This window comes from Durotheca rogersii, assembly GCF_024521655.1.
Source record: "Durotheca rogersii strain YMJ 92031201 chromosome Unknown GGS23scaffold_42, whole genome shotgun sequence".
NCBI classification, from domain to species: Eukaryota; Fungi; Ascomycota; class Sordariomycetes; order Xylariales; family Xylariaceae; genus Durotheca; species Durotheca rogersii.
In genome coordinates, this window is record NW_026251273.1 from 153,250 (window position 1) to 172,726 (window position 19,477).

At 53.8% G+C, this 19,477-nt stretch overlaps 5 protein-coding genes across 5 annotated transcripts; 3 read left to right on the top strand and 2 right to left on the bottom strand.

Moving 5' to 3' along the window:
- Window positions 1–397: 397 nt before the first annotated feature.
- On the bottom strand, window positions 398–6,377 carry GGS23DRAFT_588506 (uncharacterized protein). Its single transcript, XM_051517553.1, has 5 exons — window positions 6,176–6,377; window positions 5,660–5,940; window positions 4,979–5,408; window positions 1,343–4,871; window positions 398–1,252 (listed from the first exon to the last, which is right to left on the bottom strand). The coding sequence occupies exons 2-5, from the start codon at window positions 5,770–5,772 to the stop codon at window positions 936–938; spliced, it is 4,389 nt and encodes a 1,462-aa protein (XP_051367543.1). The 5' UTR covers window positions 5,773–5,940; window positions 6,176–6,377; the 3' UTR covers window positions 398–935.
- Window positions 6,378–8,171: 1,794 nt separating this feature from the next.
- GGS23DRAFT_588513 (stress responsive A/B barrel domain protein) lies at window positions 8,172–8,803 on the top strand. Its single transcript, XM_051517554.1, has 2 exons — window positions 8,172–8,349; window positions 8,424–8,803. The coding sequence occupies exons 1-2, from the start codon at window positions 8,251–8,253 to the stop codon at window positions 8,643–8,645; spliced, it is 321 nt and encodes a 106-aa protein (XP_051367544.1). The 5' UTR covers window positions 8,172–8,250; the 3' UTR covers window positions 8,646–8,803.
- On the bottom strand, window positions 8,804–16,532 carry GGS23DRAFT_588514 (uncharacterized protein). The gene has a single exon (XM_051517555.1). It carries the CDS (start codon window positions 16,400–16,402, stop codon window positions 8,966–8,968), a length of 7,437 nt encoding a protein of 2,478 aa, XP_051367545.1. The 5' UTR covers window positions 16,403–16,532; the 3' UTR covers window positions 8,804–8,965.
- On the top strand, window positions 16,533–16,906 carry GGS23DRAFT_588515 (uncharacterized protein; the record flags this gene model as incomplete). Its single annotated transcript, XM_051517556.1, has 1 exon — window positions 16,533–16,906. The coding sequence occupies exon 1, from the start codon at window positions 16,553–16,555 to the stop codon at window positions 16,901–16,903; it is 351 nt and encodes a 116-aa protein (XP_051367546.1). The 5' UTR covers window positions 16,533–16,552.
- A 442-nt stretch (window positions 16,907–17,348) lies between these two features.
- On the top strand, window positions 17,349–19,137 carry GGS23DRAFT_588516 (AhpD-like protein). Its single transcript, XM_051517557.1, has one exon. It carries the CDS (start codon window positions 17,941–17,943, stop codon window positions 18,604–18,606), a length of 666 nt encoding a protein of 221 aa, XP_051367547.1. The 5' UTR covers window positions 17,349–17,940; the 3' UTR covers window positions 18,607–19,137.
- Window positions 19,138–19,477: the final 340 nt, after the last annotated feature.

Here is a 19,477-nt window from a genome sequence, read left to right on the forward strand (position 1 = left end):
CGAAGCCACCGGATCGAGAGGTAGTAATAGTGTCAAGATGCCGAGTGGCATAGATGTGTGTGCTTACGTAGGTGAATGGCAAGATCGATGGGTGGAAGGCCAATGCACCAGGACAGGGACCAGGAACACGAAGCTACCGGTGATGAGATCGGTCACCAGCGGCATGGCGATAGGAAGGTGGACGAGGAGAAGAGGCATGGATGACTATAGGAAGTAAAGGATGGACGATGACCATCAGTCACGAAGGATTGGAAGCCCAATCGATAATGGTGGGGGAGGGGCTACGCCAACCCACCTTGCCTCTCCACTTTTTTTCATTTTAAAAAAAGGGATATTGTCAAAAAGTTGGTCGTTAATTTTGAATTCTTCTCTCTAAATCCGAGCATAAAAATTTTTTCCGTAAACAAAAAACTTCAAGGACGGAGGGACAGAGGCGGGGGAGTCGGTGGCGTTTAAATTGTGGCTTCAACCCCCCCTCCCTCTGTAGTTTGGCAGCCTCGCACTCCTAAGCATGTAGGTAGATTAGTAATGGCTATGCACTAGATAATGTGACTTGAATTCCATACTTCCTAACCTACTTACAGCCCCGTCGTCCTACTTCTCAACATGTTAGGAGTACGTAGCTGTCCGTGTCTCGACGCGCGATCTCATCATCGCCCGGGGACTCTTGCTCACAACATCGAGGGCGGAGGGGTCGATTCCACCCCCTTTACTTACATACTGCTACCAGTTAGTTTAGAGCGCACCGGGCTTGCTCAACTGCTGTTGCCGTTTGGAGACGCCCGTTGTAATCCATCGTGGCTGATTGACAGTTGCGCGCAGTATCTAGAGCGAATACAGCAACTACTACACTGGAGCTTTCGATACCTTCATAGTCCCTTCTTCTCACGGACGGATGCGCCTGTGTTGGCACCCCCAATTTACGAGGGAGGCCTTCATTTCTTCCCCTTCTTGCGTCCTGGCACTACCTTGAAGCCAGCGCCCTGAATCGAGCTGGCGTCATTACCAGGCTCTTTGTGGTTGCTCTTCTTAGCAACCTCGTTCCACCCCCCTGCTGTACTCGACTGCGCCTCGCTCGATGGACTCTTGGCAGGCTGCTTCTCCACGACGCCCTTGTCTGCCAGCTTCTTGCGGCGGATGAACTCCTCCGCAAAGTGGCGTCCGTCCATCGTCTTCGAATTGGCGTAGATGGCGTCCGAAATGAGATCGCCGACGAGGGGAAATCCTATCAGCGTGTTGGCAAAGGCCTCAACTGGTCATATCGCTGTTAGCAACGCACCCACCGACTACCGTTATTTGCCAAATCGCGCCACCCTGTTGATTGCTTGGCATTGGAACTTACTGTCAGTAACACCCGTAATTCCTTTGGCCAGCTGGCTGTGGAGCCACTTCGTGAATTCCTCCATGGCTTCCGTGTGTGTGGGCCCGCTTGTCGAACCTGTGGGCTTCCCTGCTGGTCGCGGCGGGACGGCCGCTGAGGTGGGCTGCGACTTTGAGCTCGCAGAGCTGGCGGCTCGCCCCTGAGAAGCTGGTCCGGTTGGCACTTTCACCTTACCACCTGCCCCTACGGTAGCCCATCCCGAGGTGCTGGGGCCGGGCGCCGGATTGGGCACGGGTATGGCGTTAGGCTTGCTGGCAAGATCGGCATATCGCTTTCCGCTGCCGGACGTGGCGGGGCCAGTCTGATGGGTTATTTCCTTGGCCTTCTGCTTCCGTGCCTCCTCTTCGCGTTGGATATCGGCTAACGTTTTCTTCTTGTCTGTCGCTTGTGCTTGGGAGGCGTGGCCAGGCGCTGGTGTCTTTCCCGGGGTCGGCTTGGACCAGGGACTGTTTGTTGCTGCGGGAGTAACGGGCGACGCGGTCCCCCAGGTGCTAGTCATGGGTAGGCCAGGGGCAACAGCTGCAGCTTTCTCGCGTTCTCGGGCGGTTTCCTGTTCCAACAGGATACGGCGGGCAAGAGCAGCGGCCTCCTCGGCCTTGGCCGCTTTGAGAGCTTCCGCCTGCTGGATTTCCTTGAGGCTGGGTCCTTTGTGTGATTCTAATCCACCGTCTTTGGCCCACGGGGCGAGAGGCGGAGGCTGCGTAGCGTTGGATGATGCCATATCGGGCGTACCGGATCGGGAGCTCGTTGCGTATTGCTCTGGCAAGTTAGATTTGACGCGTTGAGGGGCAGGGGCGGGCAAAGGAGTGGCAGAAGGAGGTGGAAAAGGGAGGGGGAGCCCGGTGGGTTTTCCTGTTTGTGGTTGTGCTTGCTGGAATTGCTTAGCCAGGGATGTAGATTGATCTCCTTCGGCGTGGCGTAAGGTGGTTTCTGCGCTCGGGGACGATTCCTTATCAGGCCCCGACTCAGACGAGGGTACTTGTGGGGTTGGTTTAATCTGTGGGTGCTCGCGTATCGGGGAGGCATGCCGCTCGTTCAATTCCACCTCATGCTGAGCTCTGAGCTTTTCAAATTCTTGCAGACGCCCCCGAAAGCCTTCTGTATCTTCGACTAGTTCGCTGGAGCTGGGTAGCTGACCGCGGACGCTCGTTTCGGAGCCTGGGACGCCAATGGATTGTTGAGAGTGGTTGGCTCCACCAACCGCCCCTGAGTTGTGGAGGCCGGCCAACATCTGGCGTTCTGGGCCTGATAGACGCGCGAGCTCGTCTTCCCTAAACATGTCGAGCCCCTGCCCAGAACCACCAGATACGGCGGCTGGGTGGGCAGCCGGAGCCTCGAAAAAGGAACCCGCGGCCCCGATGGCGCCAATATGAGGCTGCGGCGGCATGTTGATGGCGGGCGACGTGATGCTACCGAAGCTCGGCTGGCTCTGTAGGCTATGAGCGCTAGAATGGTGGTGAAGTCCAGGCACAGCAGGCATGGGTACTCTGCCGATCGACTGCTGGGTAGCGTAAAATTCGCGGTGACGGGCCATGAGGTACTGTTCTTCTTGCTTACGTCGCTCAAGATTGTTCTGCTCCTCGGCAGTCAACGTCCTCCCGAAGCTAGGGAAGGCACCGATGAGAGGAGGCTGGATGACTCCGCTAGAGTTAGCAGAGAACGGGCCGGTTTGCGATGGCGGCCCGTGAGGTATGCCGATTTGGGGGACAAGAAATGGCTCGCGAGAATTTCCAATTCGTCGGATTAGCTGCCCCAGCGGCTCGAATTCCGAGTCTTCTAGCTTCTTTACCCGGAGATCAGGGGTGAAGAAATTTGCCTTGTACCAATCATTCATCTCTAACCCGGTGAAAGGACCCTGTTGGTGGCCTTGCGGGTCGAGATAGACCCATCTCATCCGATCGGGCATCACCATAGTACGGGACTGGACTGAGGGAAGATCGGACGTCTGATTGGCTGAGAACGACGGTGTACCATTTGGGGCTGTGAAGGCTGGGCCGTGAGGAGCAATCGAGGTACTGGTGTGCAAAGATTCAGAGCTCCCTGGCGCCCGAGCGGGTTCTGGTTGTGTAAACAAGTCGAAAACCCCCCGGGTTGCTCGCATAGGGCTATCCGTTTCGCGGGCATGATCGCCGGGAGCAGTGCGGCCGATGGCGCCCAAAGGGTTAGGTTGACGAAGATCCGGAACTGAGTCGCCCAAGTTCTCGCTCTCTTGCGACTGCATTTGCGCCTGCATAGCTGGCGGGAACAGTGATCCGAGCTTACTAGCGCGACCAAAGGATCCCGACCCGCCGAACCCGGTCGTGCTTCCGGGCCCAAATACTCCGCCAAGATTGCCGAGGTTCGGGGATTGGAGATCGCCAACGGGGCCAAACAGTGAGCCACCAAATCCTGTAAAGGGAGCCCGCTCGCGGTCCGGAGTATTTGACGACGGCCAGCTAGTCAAGTTGCCTAACGGCGGGTAGGGCTTCGCACCGACGCTGGATGTCTGGCTGCGATCGCTTCCATCAAAAGCTGCGTGAGCAAAAGGGCGTGGGAGGCCACTATAGCCGGCAGGATGATCCGGGGGATTTCCTGAGCCGTGCTGCCTGTCTCCGGCATCCTCCTGCTCGCCGCGCTCACCAGGCGGGCTCCGGTAAGGGTTTGTCTCAGACGGGCTCAAAGGGGATTGATCATGCTCTGGATGCGGGCCCAAGTTGAGGCTAGACATCCCGAAGTCTCCGGTCGTGCCCTTTACCGGAGTGTCGTACGATGCATGCGGAAGCGAATGTGACATCGGGGGAGGGCTTGTGTCTTGGGCGCCTCCAAGCACTGCACTGCCCGAGATATTGTCTTCCCCAAAAGGATCGGTGTCGGTGCGCTGTCTAGGACGCCACGAGCGGCTGGGATCCGGTGCAACGCCCTCGTTCGGCTTGAGACCGATACTATCAGAGCTTTCTTTGGGGAGTAGATGAGCCAAGCGGCTTTCGCCACGTGTATTGGCCGCCCGCTTCTCCCCGATAGCAGAACCAGGAAGCGCAAAGTGCCCGAAACTGCCTAGGTTCGGTAGAGCACCTGCGTTTGACGGCTGCCACGGAGATGTTCCACCAAATCCGGGGCCGCCCGGGTTCGAGTTGTTACGCATCAAACCGCCGAATGACAAAGACTTGGTAGCGACGTCGCGCGGGCCCGCATCTTCCTCAGGCTCCTCAAAAGTAGAATCTTTGGTGGGATCCGTGTTCTTGCGGCCGAACCAGGACGACTCGTCTCGAGAGGGCCGCGTCGCAGACGTCGGAGAAATCAAGCCACCACCGCCAGAATATGGATTTGTATCCGTGGTTTCGCGTCTTCTTGTACCTGGTCTTGAGGCGGCCGAGGGCGAAACTAGTCCGAAGTTACCAACGCCTCCGTGAGAGAGGGAAGTCTTCCGGCCGTTTAATCCTGCGCTCGAATGATTTCCATCCTTATTCTGAACTAAGGGTTTCATGGCCGAGTTGACGTCAGAGGCGAACAACTGGTTCCAGCCAGGTCAGTATACTACCCTGTAATGTTCACTCGCATGGCCGGCGCTTGTGTCTAGACAACGATAGGCCGAGATGAGTAGAGGACGAAAAGACACACCTCTTTCTCTTCGGGATTCATTTCCTGCAAACCGACCGCCCTAGTAGAGCCCGGCGCATCCCAGCAAATATCTGGCTCCGGGGGTACGATATGAGAATCTCCAGTCTTGCCCCATCCTCGTGGCGTCGCGCCATTGGTATGTCCCGGGTTCCATCCCTGCAGAAACAAGGTCGAAACATCAGGCGCCTGGGAGTTGGAATCCTGCGTCATGTCAAGAATAGCGAAGAGCTCATCTCTAGTATATCTTAGGCTTTCGATGCCGTTGACCTGATTAGAGCTGGGCGGCATGGCGGAAGGCGTGGCAGGGTCGACGGAGGCGGACTGGGGGGGTTCGGAAGCCTGTATCTGATTCAGCGGCTGGCTCCCAGGAGTGGCGGAAGTTCGGCGGAAGGTGAGGGTTCCTCCGTTGGTTGATCGGCCAGAACGTGTCCTGCAGAGTTCCGTCAGCTCGCCCGCGCGTCTCCTAATATCCTTTCACCAGCGACAAAACGAGGCTCGGGGGAACGAATGAGGGGGCCAAGCCGAAAGGCAACTAGCGCTGGCGTCGTGCCACGAAACGACCTCGGTGATAGGGAGGGAATGGGGGAGAGCTTGGTACGGATGCGTGTGAAATTTGCCGGGCCTGCCTCGACGGCGTGCCAGCGAGAGACTTCGAATCCACGGCTAGGTTATTGAACGTACCAATCGCCGCCAGCATTCCCCCGGCCATCACTTCTGGCTCCGGGCCTGGTATCGCGATTAGAGTTCTGTCCAGCAGCAGCGGAGGCAAAGCTAGAAGGAAGATTTGACGGCATTGTGACGAAAGACGGGAGGCCGCAGCGTGATACGAAATCTTATGATTGATGAGGCCTATCGCGGGGTGGACTGGATGAGCGCCACAGGCTGTTATAAATTTTTTTTCCTTTTCGAAGAAATACCCGGCGCTCCGGGATGTCGGCCTTGTATGATTATCGGGCTCGAGTCTGGGTTCGGGGGTTAGCGTTGCCGTGGGTAATAGAGAAGCAGCGGGACTAGTAATAGGAGTAATAGCAGCGGTGGTAGGAAGGGAGGAGAGGATGTTGAAAGCGAGTAGCTGCAGCAGTGGTGGCGGCAGCAGAAGTGGATTGACGCAACGGATTTCACGTGAGGGCCTCAGACGATGAGGGAGGGGAGAGACTCGCACGGCGTCGACGGGTGGACGGTTGGTGGTTGACGTACGCGAGGGTGAAAGGTCGTTCTGTAGTTCGCACAGAACAATGCCCCAGTTCTCGAGTAGCAATGGCTGCTCTGCTTCGACTGGGAGGAAAAGCGGGGTTCGGCTTGCAGATGAAGCCGACGGGTTGTTCTGTAGAGATGCGATGCGTGCTGTGAGTGTGGGTGTGGGCGTGCCGCTGGTATGTCTGTCTTCGGGTGATGACTTGGACGGAAGTTGCTATTTTTTTTTCAATCTCGACGAAATTTCAGGTGGACGGAGGTCAAGTTCCTGGGGCTGCTGGCGCGAGCCGGTTGCAAGCCACAGTCCGGTACCCCTATGCAGCGCTAGAGGCTGGCTGATTCAAGGCTGGAGGGCAGGAATAGGTACCTGTACCTCCTGGCCGTGTACCTAAGGTATACGAGGCTCCTTATTCAACCAGTTGTACCTTAGGTACCTAGGAGGTAGGTACGTACCCGAGCATAGCGCCTTGCCCGAACAACCTTAGATGGGTACCTCTAAAGAGGTACCTAGTAAGTAGCCCAGGTACCTCAGGTAGTTTGGCTGGCAGTATGACGCAGGGTTGGGGGTACCCACCTCTACCTAGAGGTACCCAAGATACCTAAGGTACCACGTACCACTTCCCTTAGGTTAGGAGGTACCCAAGTACGTACGTCGTGCTGGGCAGGTACATCGTCATGGAGAGACTAACGGCCCGACGAAGCATGGTGCGGGGACCTCGTTAGGGCTTGTTGTTGTAGGTAGATACATACACCTACCTAATACTGAGAACAAACGCTCTCTTCTAAAAATCCAGACCCGATTTCAATTCCTCTCGAAAAAACATACCTGCCTAACCAATAGCTAATAGAACAGGTATCTACTATACAGAATCAAGGCAGCCCTACCTACATGACAGGTGCCTCTTCGGAATGCCGCTTGCACTTATATACAGGTGGACAAGGAGAGAGAGAGAGAGAGGCACAACAACTACACCATCCTTACCAGTATCATTCCGTATCTCCTGCGTGTAGGCACCTCTATGTATATCGCTGATAACCTGCACTCGTCAATACAAACGCATGTACTCCGTACAGGTTGGCCTGCTATGAGACCATTTTAAGGCACCAGCGGCATTCCTATAATTTAAAAAAAACCAGCGAAGGAAAGGGATGGCCTATAATATCCCTCTTCGCTTTCAATAATAGTGCCTACCTACCTAGGCACTTAATTTAGGCCTCTTTATATGCCCAACAACCCTATGGGAACCCGAGCCCTTATTATGCCCTATATCACTACGGGCCAAACAATACCAAATATTAGTCGAGTAATAATATTCAAGCCTGTTGATGGAGCAATGGCGGATAACTGGACAGTAGAAACACTCCCTGTTTAGCACGGTATATGAGGATTTCTCATTTGTTTCAATGCCGTACTAATATGCAAAACTGCCGTATCTGAATCGGCTTCCTTATAGTTAAGAATGCACTCAAACGAAACTTGCGTTGGTACGCACCTGGCATGGCGCATGAACTAAGTGCCACGAGACAAGCAATCCCGACGTGACCCAAACTTAGAGATATAAGATTCAAAATGAACTTCGGGGCGTTTGGGCTAATGCTGAATTTAGGCGTAAATATCTAATGCCTAGGCAGAACAGGTATTGAAAGCGCGGTGGTTAACTTTGAGAGACTTTTTTGCGTTTTTGACCAGTTCTGCTTCATATATATAATAGGTAGAGCCGAAGTTGACCGGCCTATTCGGTTCAAGGCCGAACCATGCCCCCGTATTATTACATAAGACTCAGTAATATATGGAGAGCGAAAACACATTACTAACAACCTCCCTCCGTGAAGGATTGCACCGATTACGTACGTCCTTATATCTTGTTATCATCTCGACGTATTGATCGCAGGAGGAGGCGCCGCATCGGCCGGGGAAACTATTCATCTAGCTTACAAAGCTCTATGCTAGGTAACTCTCAATATATATATACTGACATCCTCTGCACCTTTGACCGGGGAACTCTGCCTCTTCTTTTCCCCAAGATCCCGTTTTCGCCCCTTCTTACAAGAGATCACTGATTCCAAGGCCTTCCAAAATGACCATCCACCGTGTTACCCTATTCATCATCCCCAAAGAGGAGGATATCGACTTTCTCCTCACCCAGTATCGAACCTTGCGCCAAGAAGCTCTACGAGTCAGTTCCCTCACCTTTCCCAGACCTGTATCACTCCCAGCATCTCAGCACTGACATCGTTTCTAACGCCGCAGAATGGCGCACCTTACATTGAGTCTGTCATCGCCGGCCGAGCTCTGCCAGATGAGAGGTCCCGAGGCTATACTCTAGTCGCTAAGACCACCTTTCGCAACTTGGATGACATGAACTTCTACGACAAGGAATGTGCCGCCCATAAGCGCTTTAAGGAACTGGCTGGCCCGAGGAGGACTGGCGATATTCTGACGGTGTATTATGAAGACGCTGTTTCTGCGTAATGTTCTGATGCTGCAGATGAAATCGCTTGCGAAATTCCACATTGGAGTCGGACACGGATCAAAGATAGCAAACAACCTAGCCACAGTTATCGCGTTCAAGCAGTCTCTCGCAGTTCAAAAATAATCTCACAAAAGCCTCCCTTAGTATTGTAATCACTTCCTATATTTTGCTTTTATCTTCTTCGTAGCGACAGTGATACCTGAAGCAGAGTCATCTGAGCCTATCTGAGAGTCGAGGAACATGAGTACGACTGAAATGAGGGACAAAAAAATCTATAGAGGTGGTGACCGTAGAAGAAGACGGCAGTGATGTAGCCGCCCTAAAGAATTGTCACAACTTTGCTTCGTGAGTGGGCCATGATCCTTTCCAGCAGCCCAGCGTACGCATCTGCTACCCCCTCCATATCAACTGCGCTGTAAACAGTTGAGTCGTACTTGAATTTGAGGTTGTACCCAGCTGCGGTCTTGGACACCTCCAGGTGGAGAGCGTAGTCCATCGGCATACGGACCTTTGAGAGTGCCATCACCATCCACCTCATATTCTTTTCGACTATGCTGCTCGATGGAATCGGCTGGTCGAATGGCTGGAACAAGAACAGTGCTCTAGATGCCACAGCATCCCTCTCTTGTCCCAGGGCCCTGTAAATGTCGTTCAAGCCGACGTTTCCGTTCTCAGTGGTCTTCCAGAATAATGATTGTGTTGCTTTCAAAAGGTCCCGGATTCCAGTGTCGGCAGTGAACGATGTGCGGAAGGGAAGGAAATTGGCACATGTCCCGGCGATAGTTTGGGCGTCCTCCATGTCTACATTGCGGCCCGTGATGAGGTTGTCATATGTGACGTCGTGCCGGCCGCTCAGTTGACACAGGAGTAACGAGAAGGCTGTCTGAAAGACGATGGAGACCGTGATACCCGACGCGGCGGCGAAAGAGTCAACTTGACGATCGGCAGTCTTTACCACCAGCCCTGAGGTAGAAGGGCTGTCGACGTTAGGGAATCGCTCGGGGGAGTTGTCCAGGAGCTCTGTCCAGAACCTCAACGATTTCTCACGGTCGGTGGAATCCATGTATGTTACATATTCTCCGAATGAGACAGTGTAGGGCGGCTTGGTACCTTTGTAAAGCGCTTTGAACTCATCGTCGAAGATGCGCAAGAGGGTCCCGTCATACATTGCGTGATGGATGTGGATGAGCAGGTCGCGGCTCCCGTCCGGGAGAGTGAGGAGTCGGTATTTGATGAAAGGCTTCCCAACCACGAAGCCTTCGTCCCACGTACTATCGATGAGCCGCTGTTTCTCCTCGTTGGTGCTGCACTCGAGAATCTTGAAATCCAGTACTGGTTTAGCGAGCACCACTTGCTTCCATGAGCCGTCTGCTTCAAACCACATCGATCGCAGGATTTCATTGCGGGCTGTCAACTCCGTGGTAACCTTCAACCACAGGTCAAAGTCTATAACTTCTGGCAGTGGTCTTACTGTCTGGCAGTTCCAGAATTGCTCCTTTCGATTTGCTCGGGTCAGGAAATCCTCGATACCAGGGACAACCGGAAGCACGGTCTCGACATCCGACTCCTGCAGCCCAGCCCGGGAAAGGACTGACGAGACTTCGGGCGTCACTCCAATTCTAACCGTCGGTATGTGCTCATGAGTCTTTTTGAGAGACTTCATCCGCCCCGCCATATCCTGCAACAGGGGGAACGCGAGCACATCGCTGACCGCTAGCAAAAACCCGCGGTTTCTACACCGACCGACCAGGTTTATGGCAGAGATGGAATCTCCTCCGTGGGCGAAGAAAGCGCTGGTAGCGCTGATATCCTCCGGTGTCTTGTTGAAGAGCTCGGACCAGAGTGCTTGTAGAACCTGTTCCTCGGGCGTGGCGGGTTCCACGTACTCGGCACTGTCCTCCATGCCGGAGTAGAGCTGAAGCGTCTCGCGTGCCATATCTCGTATCCATGCGCTGAGCTTTTTGCGGTCCGCTTTACCGGAAGGAAGTAGCGGGAGCGTGCCCACCGGGATCCAGATCTTCGGCACCATGTAGGGAGGCAGTGATGTTAACTTGATCTCAAGGCTTGTCAGAGTCTCCGTGTATTCCTCAGGTGGAAGCACCCCCCCTTCTTTGCTCGGGTCCATCACGCAGAAGGCGATGAGTGCCGGGGAATTCTGGACCTCCTGGACGATCACAATGGCGTTATGGACCGACCCTGCCCTTCGAATTGCGCTTTCGATTTCGCCGAGTTCGATGCGGTGGCCGTGTACTTTGATCTGGCTGTCAATTCGGCCAAAACACTCGATTCTCCGATTAGGAAGCCACCTGACCAGGTCACCGGTTCGGTAGACCTTCTCATTGTTCCGAGTGACGAACGCCTTCTCGGTTGCTTCGGGACGATTGAGGTAGCCACGGGCCAGTTGAGGTCCGGCAAGACATAGCTCGCCTATAGCACCGTAAGGGACTTCGTTAAAGCTATTGGGCTCGAGAATAAGGGCTTGGATGTTGCGAAGAGGGTGGCCGATAACTTTGGAATTTGCCCCCGGTGCTATGTAACCGGCGGCGGCGAGGATAGACGCTTCGGTCGGGCCATAGCAGTTCATTACCGTACAGTGAGACGACCATATCTCGACGATGTCCTGGGGAACTGGCTCACCCGCTAGATAGATCCCTTCAACCCCTGGTACATTGGTAGGGTGCAACAGCTTTGCCACGGTCGGGGTCAGGAATAGTCGATTTATCCTCATGTCGTTGACAACTTGTGTCAAGTTGGACAACAGCGATTCCATCGACGCCATGCAAAGTGTAGCTCCAGTGCTAAGACTGCAGAAGACATCCCCGATTGAGACATCGAAGACGAAATTGGAGAACTGCAGAACCCTCCAGGTGGGATCAAACGATTCTGCGTGAACAATGCTGTCAATTCCAGCAGAAATCGCACCGTGCGGAACCAACACTCCTTTGGGCAGGCCAGTCGAGCCAGAGGTGTAAATGCAATAAGCCAAGTTGTCAGGCTGGGTATGCACTTCGTCGGGATTGGAGCTCGGAAATTGAAGCTCATCAATACGATAGAAATCCACGACTTCGGCGCCGTGGGCCTCGTTGTCGAATATGCTCCGCAGGTTCTCGTCCGTTAGGATCATTGTTGCTGAAACATCTTCGACAATGAAGTTGTTCCTCTCTGGCGGATTGTCCGGATCCAGGACGACAAATGCGCCTCCGGCCTTCAGCACGGCGAGCATAGAAACTATCGCTTCGACAGACTTAGGGAGGCAGATCGGCAGTAGTCTATCCGGGCCCAAACCCTTGGCCTTGAGGAAGTGGGCAAATCGATTTGCGCGCTCGTTTAATTCCCGGAAGGAAACAACCTCTGAACTTTCGAATTCTATAGCAGTTCGGGATCCATCGGTTTCGGCAATGTTTTCGAACTTTTTGTGTAGAAGACCGTTTACTGCTTCGATAGAGGGACTGAGCAGGTCGAGGTAGCGTCTCTCCGGCTCGGGGATGATGCTGATCTCCTCTAGTTTCTTGTTGCTATTTGTGGTGGCAATGTCCAGTATGTTGACGACCTGATCAACTATGAATTGAGCTCTGAGGGGGTCCAGGGTGCTGCTGAGACCAAGGTCGAACGATCCCTTGGTGTTTTCTTGAACCTCTAACGAGGTATAACCCGTTTGCCATATTGGCTTCTCTCCATAAGGATGAAGAACCTGCGTATGACTGCTAGCCGGGTTGCTTACCAAATAGTTAACGAGGGTATCGAAGAGATCCGGAGAATGCCCTGCGGCTTGAAGCGACCTCCTTAAACCGAACTGCGACTTTTCAGATACCGTCCAAACCGCATCCCGCATATTCTTGAGGCCCTCTGCTAGAGTCGTGGCTGGATCCAACTGAACCCTGAGTGGTGCAGTGGTAAGAGTCGGCCCGTTCAAGTCTTGTATTCCCTTCAATGGCACATCTCGACCGGAAAGTGTGATTGCGAACGTGACATCCGTGTTTCCCGTGTGCTTCCAGAGTGTAATAGCCCACGAAAAGTAGAGAAGCACGCCGACAGAAACGCCTAACTTCAAGCATGCGGCGTGGATGTCAGTAGTAATGCGTGCCTTCGCAACATTGGCCTGTGCCGGTTCTGAAGCAATGCGTGTTGCAACAGCTCCGTCGAGGTAGCTTGCCCAAAAAGTCTTCATGCCGTCTTGGTCCTGCTTCCCCAAGTAGCGCATAAAGTTCTTGAACGGTGCCCTCTGGGCAACGGTGTGATCCTGATAGTAGGCGGCTACATCCTCGAACAAGAATCTCGAGGACCAAAAGTCGAAAAGAGCATGGTGAACACTGATGATGAGCAGAGAATTGTTGACGACGGTAGCGCGAATGGCCGGCTTGTCTACACTCAGAAAAGGGTGCCTTGGCTTGGAAATGTATTCATCGAGCGCCACGCCGTCGACGAATTCCCACGGTAGCTCGAAACTTTTATTTACGGCCTGGGTAATAGTGACTCCGTTCGGTACAAAGCTGGTTCGATATATGGGATTCAGGTCGATAACTGCCTGGAATGCTCTCCGGAGTCGTGATATGTCGAGATGTGCGATGGAGAAGATTCGATCGTAAACGTAGCCACCAACAGTTTCGTTCGCGGAAATGATTCCGGACTGCAACTCAGAAGCCGGATAAGCGTCCTCGTAGATTTCTCTGTCCACTCTAGCGTCACTGGGGAGGAGACTGAATGCCACATCATCCTCGCCGTCACCTATTTCACTTTGGACCATCGTTTCCGCTGCTTGCGCCAAAGACACGGCACGGATTAAATCTCCGAGGCCGATGGCCCATCCGACCTCCACGAGAGCTGCTATAACGGAAAGGCCCTTGAGAGAATCACCACCGAGTTCGAGGAAGGAGTGCTGCGTGCTAACCGAATCGACTGCCAGGTCAAGGACTTTGGACACCACACCATGTAGTGTTTCCTCTTGCTCCGACAAGAATTCGACCTTTTCGACTTTTCGAGAGGAACTTCGCAAAAGCTCTGGGCGACCCAATTTCTGGATTTGGGAGCGAATCTTCAAGATGTCTGTCTTGCCGTTGTGGTTGAGAGGCAGTGTATCGTAAGAGAGCCAATATTTCGGTACCATGTAAAGGGGCATAGCCGCGGATGTTGCTGTGCGGAGATCTGTAACAAGGCCCGCCCAGTCGGCCCCGGCTTGGGACACAACGCACGCGGTTAAAACCTTCTCGCCATCCACGTTGGCAGCGACGACTACGGCGTTGGTCACGCCGTCCTGCTTACGAATGAACTTTGCGATCTCCGCGGGCTCGACCCTCTGCCCGTTGATCTTGGTTTGGAAATCGATGCGTCCAATTATTTCGATAGACCCGTCTTCGTGGCGAATGGCCGAATCACCCGTCCGATACAGCTTGAGACCCTTCCTGAAGGGGCTGTCGATGAAGGATTTTGCAGTGGCGGCCGGTTTGTTCAAATACCCAGTTGCTAGTTGGGGCCCCTCCAAGCAAAGCTCCCCAGGAACAGAGAGAGGCGTGAGATTCAGGGTATCCGGGTCCAGGATGTATGCTGCGGTGGTGTCGGTCGGCTCTCCAACGACGCTTGGGTTTCTGTCCCCCGACTCCATAGTACGCCCGAAATTGAGCTGTGTGCATTCGCTGAGCCCATAGCTATTGCGCAAGTCAACCCGATCTGCCCAGCGATCGACTACGGATTGCTCCAAGCTCTCTCCCGTTAGCGTGACTCGCTTCAGGTTCGGTACGTCTAGCGGGTTCACCAGCGCAATCGTGGAGGAGGTGATTCCTAAGGTTGTGATTTCCATCTTCTTGACGATATCAGCGAGGGAGGTCTGCAGCCTCGCCCGAGATGCCACACAAAGGCACCCGCCGTGAGCGATAGTGGACAGTATCGTCCTTTGCGCCGCAGAAAAGATCGGGTTATAGAAGAGCAACACCCGGTTGTCTGGAATTGTTGGCGCACAGGTAATTCCGGCGGAGGCAGCTCGGTGGGACAGGATAACGCCCTTAGGGGTACCGGTCGACCCCGAGGTATAGATGACATATGCTGTAGCCTCGTGGGAGATTTCCAATTCCAGATTGGAATCCTCGGCAGCACTCTGAATCAGAGATTCGATATCAAGAGTTGATACCTGCGGAAGGCCGCGGTTGGAGACGAGCCTGTCGACGAGAACAAACGAGGCGCCCACGTCCTCTATGATGTAAGATTTTCGGGCCGCGGGCTGGGCGGGATCGAGAATGGTGTAGGCAGCGCCGGCTTTGAGTATCGCGAGCAGAGCCACTACAAAATTGACAGACACCTCCATATGAACAGGGACGATTTTGCTCTGACCCAAAAGTGGAAGAAGCTGCCGAGCGACGCGGTTGGCGATCGCGTTAAGCTGGGAGAAGGTGATTTTCTCATCACCGCTCTCGGACTCTATAGCTATCCCTTCGCCATTGTGTGCAACTTGTTCCTCGATCATGCTGTGCACCAGTCTAGGTTCAACAGACTGGAAAGCGGCAGCACCAAAGCTGAGAAGTATAGCCCTTTCGGTAGCCGATACCAGGTTCACGTCCCTCAGCAACCGTGACGGATCTGAAAGCTGCCTCAGTGCCTCCCAAAAATGCCCGAGAATCACGTCAGCTTTAGATGGGTTTATGGCTGGGTGGTGAATCATAGTAGCCTGAGCCGCCGCCAGACAGACAGAAACTTGTATCGGGGCCCCCTTGACTGAATACCGACAACCTGGGACGTCCAAGTCGGTGACGTAGAAGCCAACTTGAAGCTTATCGATTCCGCCAATATGTGCGTCGATTCGGGCAAGAGGCGAATTATACATTAGATCAGATTCCAGCCGCCTCGTCAATTCATGTATCGGCTCTCCGGGGTCGAGGGTCAAAGAGAACGAAACGATCGTTTCTATGGGACCAATGATTTCTGAACCGCTCTCAGCGGAGCCGTCTCTAACGTTCGTGTAGAATGATACGCTCTCAGTTCCCACGTGTCGCGAAAGCACATAGGCCCAGGCTGCTCGAAGGAGCGCCTGTATGTTGATCTCCGGCGCCTGGATGAGATGCATGATAAGGCCGGGGTCTCCATCGGAAGAAGTAGCGATGATGGGGACGCTGGGGTCAGGTTGAGGAAGAGAGACATATTGAGGTGTTTCGCCCTGTTGTATTGAGAGCTGTTCACCCTTCGCCAAGGATTTTGTGGCGTAGAAGCTGAACGGGACTCTAGCCGGAAAGCCGTAGCCGTGGTAGAACAAGTTGAAGTCATGCCAGATTATGGGGAGCGACCTCGTATCTAAGAGGGCTCGGTTGAAGTGCAAGGTGAGGGTGGGGAAGCTACTGGTAGCCTCGCCGTAGACTAGGTATGGGATGTTCTTCTCGACAGGATTCCATACGCCCAACGCGATGGGTATGATGTGTTGATGGATGGCTTGGTGTGTAGGTGCTGTGCCGTTGTCATTATATTCAATGACTGTGCGGAGGATGGAGTGGTGAGCTGCCAGAGCTTGCCAGGTCATCCGGAGGCGATCAAAGCTGAAGCTCATATGCTTAGGTAGCTTGAACGTATATGATGCCCAGAGGTCACTCTTATCCACCGAGTTGAGGATCTGGAGTTGGGATGAGGTTAAGGGGAGGGTTTCTACTTGGAACACCCCGTCGACCAGCCTCTTGGCGTCGCTCCATGGCGTGAAGCTGGCTGCTAAGGGGGTCTGCTCGTCGGCCGGCTCTAGCCCCCATATATGGGCAAAAGCCAGATCCTCGCTAACGAAACGCATGTTCCCCGACGGATGGACTTTAGAGATGAACGATATCCAAAAGAGTCTGTTGGAGAATATGCTTAGGGGACAAGCGAGAGTACTGCCGGCTCTAAAGAGGAAAGACCAATACAGAAAGGAAGCTAAACTACTCCTATAGCTATAGACTATATGTGTTCCGGACAGACATATTTATTCACTTCCTCTTCTCTCATTTTGCCGTCCTGCTCTGCCGCCATCTTTCATGGATCTGAATCCCTCAAGTTTGTCTATTTCCGTCGGGGGCGGGAATCCCCCCGACAATACATCAACCTATACATCCAGCTATGTTACAGTATCTCGGCATCGCCGTCGAGACTAGATACTAAAACGTCGACGCACATACCTTGGAGGTATCTTCGAACTCGGTGGCAAGTCGTGCCGCGCCAGGAGTTGCGACTAGTCAACCATGATTTTAACGAGGAACTAGAGGAGTCATCCCACACCAGGGGGTCACGGAGAAGGTATAGAAAGTGTGGATAGCACCGAGGCTTTGAGTCCTGGAGTGGATATGGCTTACGAAGCGTTTGAATCCATGTGTCGGTTCTGCAGGTTTGAGAACCCATCCCGGTCAAAATGTGATGTTATTCTGGATTGGCCAGCCGTCATGCAAAAGGTCTTACAGGATTACACTTCACGCCTGAGATCTGCCACAAACAGGTCCACAGAGAACCACGAGGGCGAAACGTGCCCGCCAAGAGCGGTCACTAAACGTGCTGAGGCTCTGCTAGTAGGGCTCCTCTGCGAAGACATGCAGGGCCTGAGAATCACATTACTATCGGCGCTCGACATAGGCTAACGTGACTGGGCGGGTTAGGATCATTGGCCCAAACCCCGCCAACCACTTCGCTGCCTCTGAAAGATGGAGAACAACGTATAAGCTTATGTGGGAATCTAATGTCAATCTTGCTTAGTACCACGGAAGGACGTCCATTTGTGGTTCATCCGGCTGGTCCCGGCTCCTGCAGTCAGCATAGAAGGAATCCGTAGTATTCATGGATCTCTCTCTTTCTCTTTCTCTTTTTTTTTTCCCCTCCCGAAACCTCTTACGAAGTATGCCTTGCAGAAGGATTTGCGGAAGACGTAATTAGTCATCCCTTGGGCACACATCAGAAAAGGATTTATTCCTAGCTAGATTGTCACTAGAACGGGTCTGGATGTGACATCCGGGCAGCTCACCATCTCAGCTCGATGTAATCTTTTCCTAGTTCCTGCATGCTGCAAGCTCGACCGCGTCGCTATGGCACGTTTTCTGAGGAAAATCTCGTGATCGAGACCCCTAACCATGTGTTCAAGCATAGGGGAAGTTTCTGGCAAGGGCGATGGTTCACATTCCTTCGTCTCTTGCGAAACAACAAGGTGGAACTACGCCTGCTCTACTCCGGTATATAAACGACGTCTTCATCTTGACTAGATGACTCGCTCGATTACAGCAAGCACTCAGTCATCTATCATCTGCCACTTCCGCAAAAAACAATCTCTATCATCCTCTCTCAGCCTCTTCAAGAGTCTCCTTCACCATGTCTGCCAACGACAACTCTTCCACTGCCGCTGCCGGCGCGCCCGCACAGGATATCAACTACACCGTTCGATACCCGAACCAGAGGGCTGTCTTCCCTTACATCGACCCCAAGAAGGCGCCTGCCGAGCTTGCCCAGGCCTTGAAGGTCCTGCCCTTTGAGCGCAACGTCCTCAAGCTCCTGGCTCACGCCGAGGGTTTCTTCCCGCCGATCTCTCAGCTCCTCGGCACCATCTTCCGCATCACTCGGGAGCTTCCCACCTTGGAGTGGCAGTTGGTCGTCCTCCGTACAGCCGCTCTGATTGGGGCCCACTATGTTTTTGAGATCAACACCCCTGTGGCTCTCGTTAACGGCATGCCTAATGCCAAGCGCCTTCTGATCGCTTTCGGAAAGGTGGACGACACCGAGTTCTTCACCGTTCGCGACCGCATCCTCTTGCGCTACGTGAAGGAACTCGTTGAGGACAATACCGCCTCCGATGGGCTCCTTGAGGAGCTCCGAGCCAACTTCACCACGCGAGAGATCATAGAGGTCATCGTCATCGTCGGTCTATACACCATCTTCGGCCGCGTCGCTAATGTCAGCCGAATCGACGAGGACCCTGAGATTCCTGGACTCCTGGACTCCCTCACTAAGCTGACCGGCCAGAAGGACCGCGGCGAGTAGATGCGGATCCGCTACCGCCATAGCACGTTTGCAACCCTGGGGTGGGGAAGGGAGGATTGGTGAAATTGTGCAATCGCGGTGTGTGCGCGTCGAGAGTTGAACTTGTTAGCGGTAGATGTAGGGTCGAGAAGAGTGAAAATATAAGTGAAAAGTTGTCTACCTTAATCAGCATCTTCCACGCAGCATATAAGACTCCTGCCGGTGATAGTAATGCGTGGCTGACACCTCCGATCGTGAAACAAGTGGCAGTCTCTCATTCCGAGACATCTTGGGAAGGTAAGGGAGGGGCGAGCGGTCGGGCGGAGCGTGACGGAGACAATGAGGATCGCCCGGGGATAGAGGTAGGGGGTCTGGAGGTAAGTCCGGCAGGGAATTCTACTAGGGTTGGTTGCGCTTTGGGTACGCTTTTGGGGTTGCGCTTGGGTTGCACTGCGTCGTGCAATTAAGCATAAATTTAGCGGCTGTCGTGTTACCTGCGGGTGATTACTATACCGAACTTCCGCTAAGTGCACGTAAAATGCATCCCTCCCCCCCTAATACCACCTGCGCACGCATCGAGGTACGTGCAATGCCTCCCCCATATTTGCATTCACCACCTGGGCCCCTTGCGCTACTCGCCATCTATTGTTTTGCCTTGGGGGCAACGGAAAGGAAAAGGCACATAGCGCCAACGATACCCGCCGCCAACCCCAAACCGACAGGGGGGATTCGGGGTCGGGTGGACTTACCAACTGCGTCTCCCCGCAAACTTTTTCTCCATACCCGTCATGTTTTTTTTTTTTTTCGTTGAAGGGGCGGGGGGGATCGAACGCCGTTGTGCACCTGGAAGTAAGGAATGTCTACTCATACATGCCTACACATAGACATACCT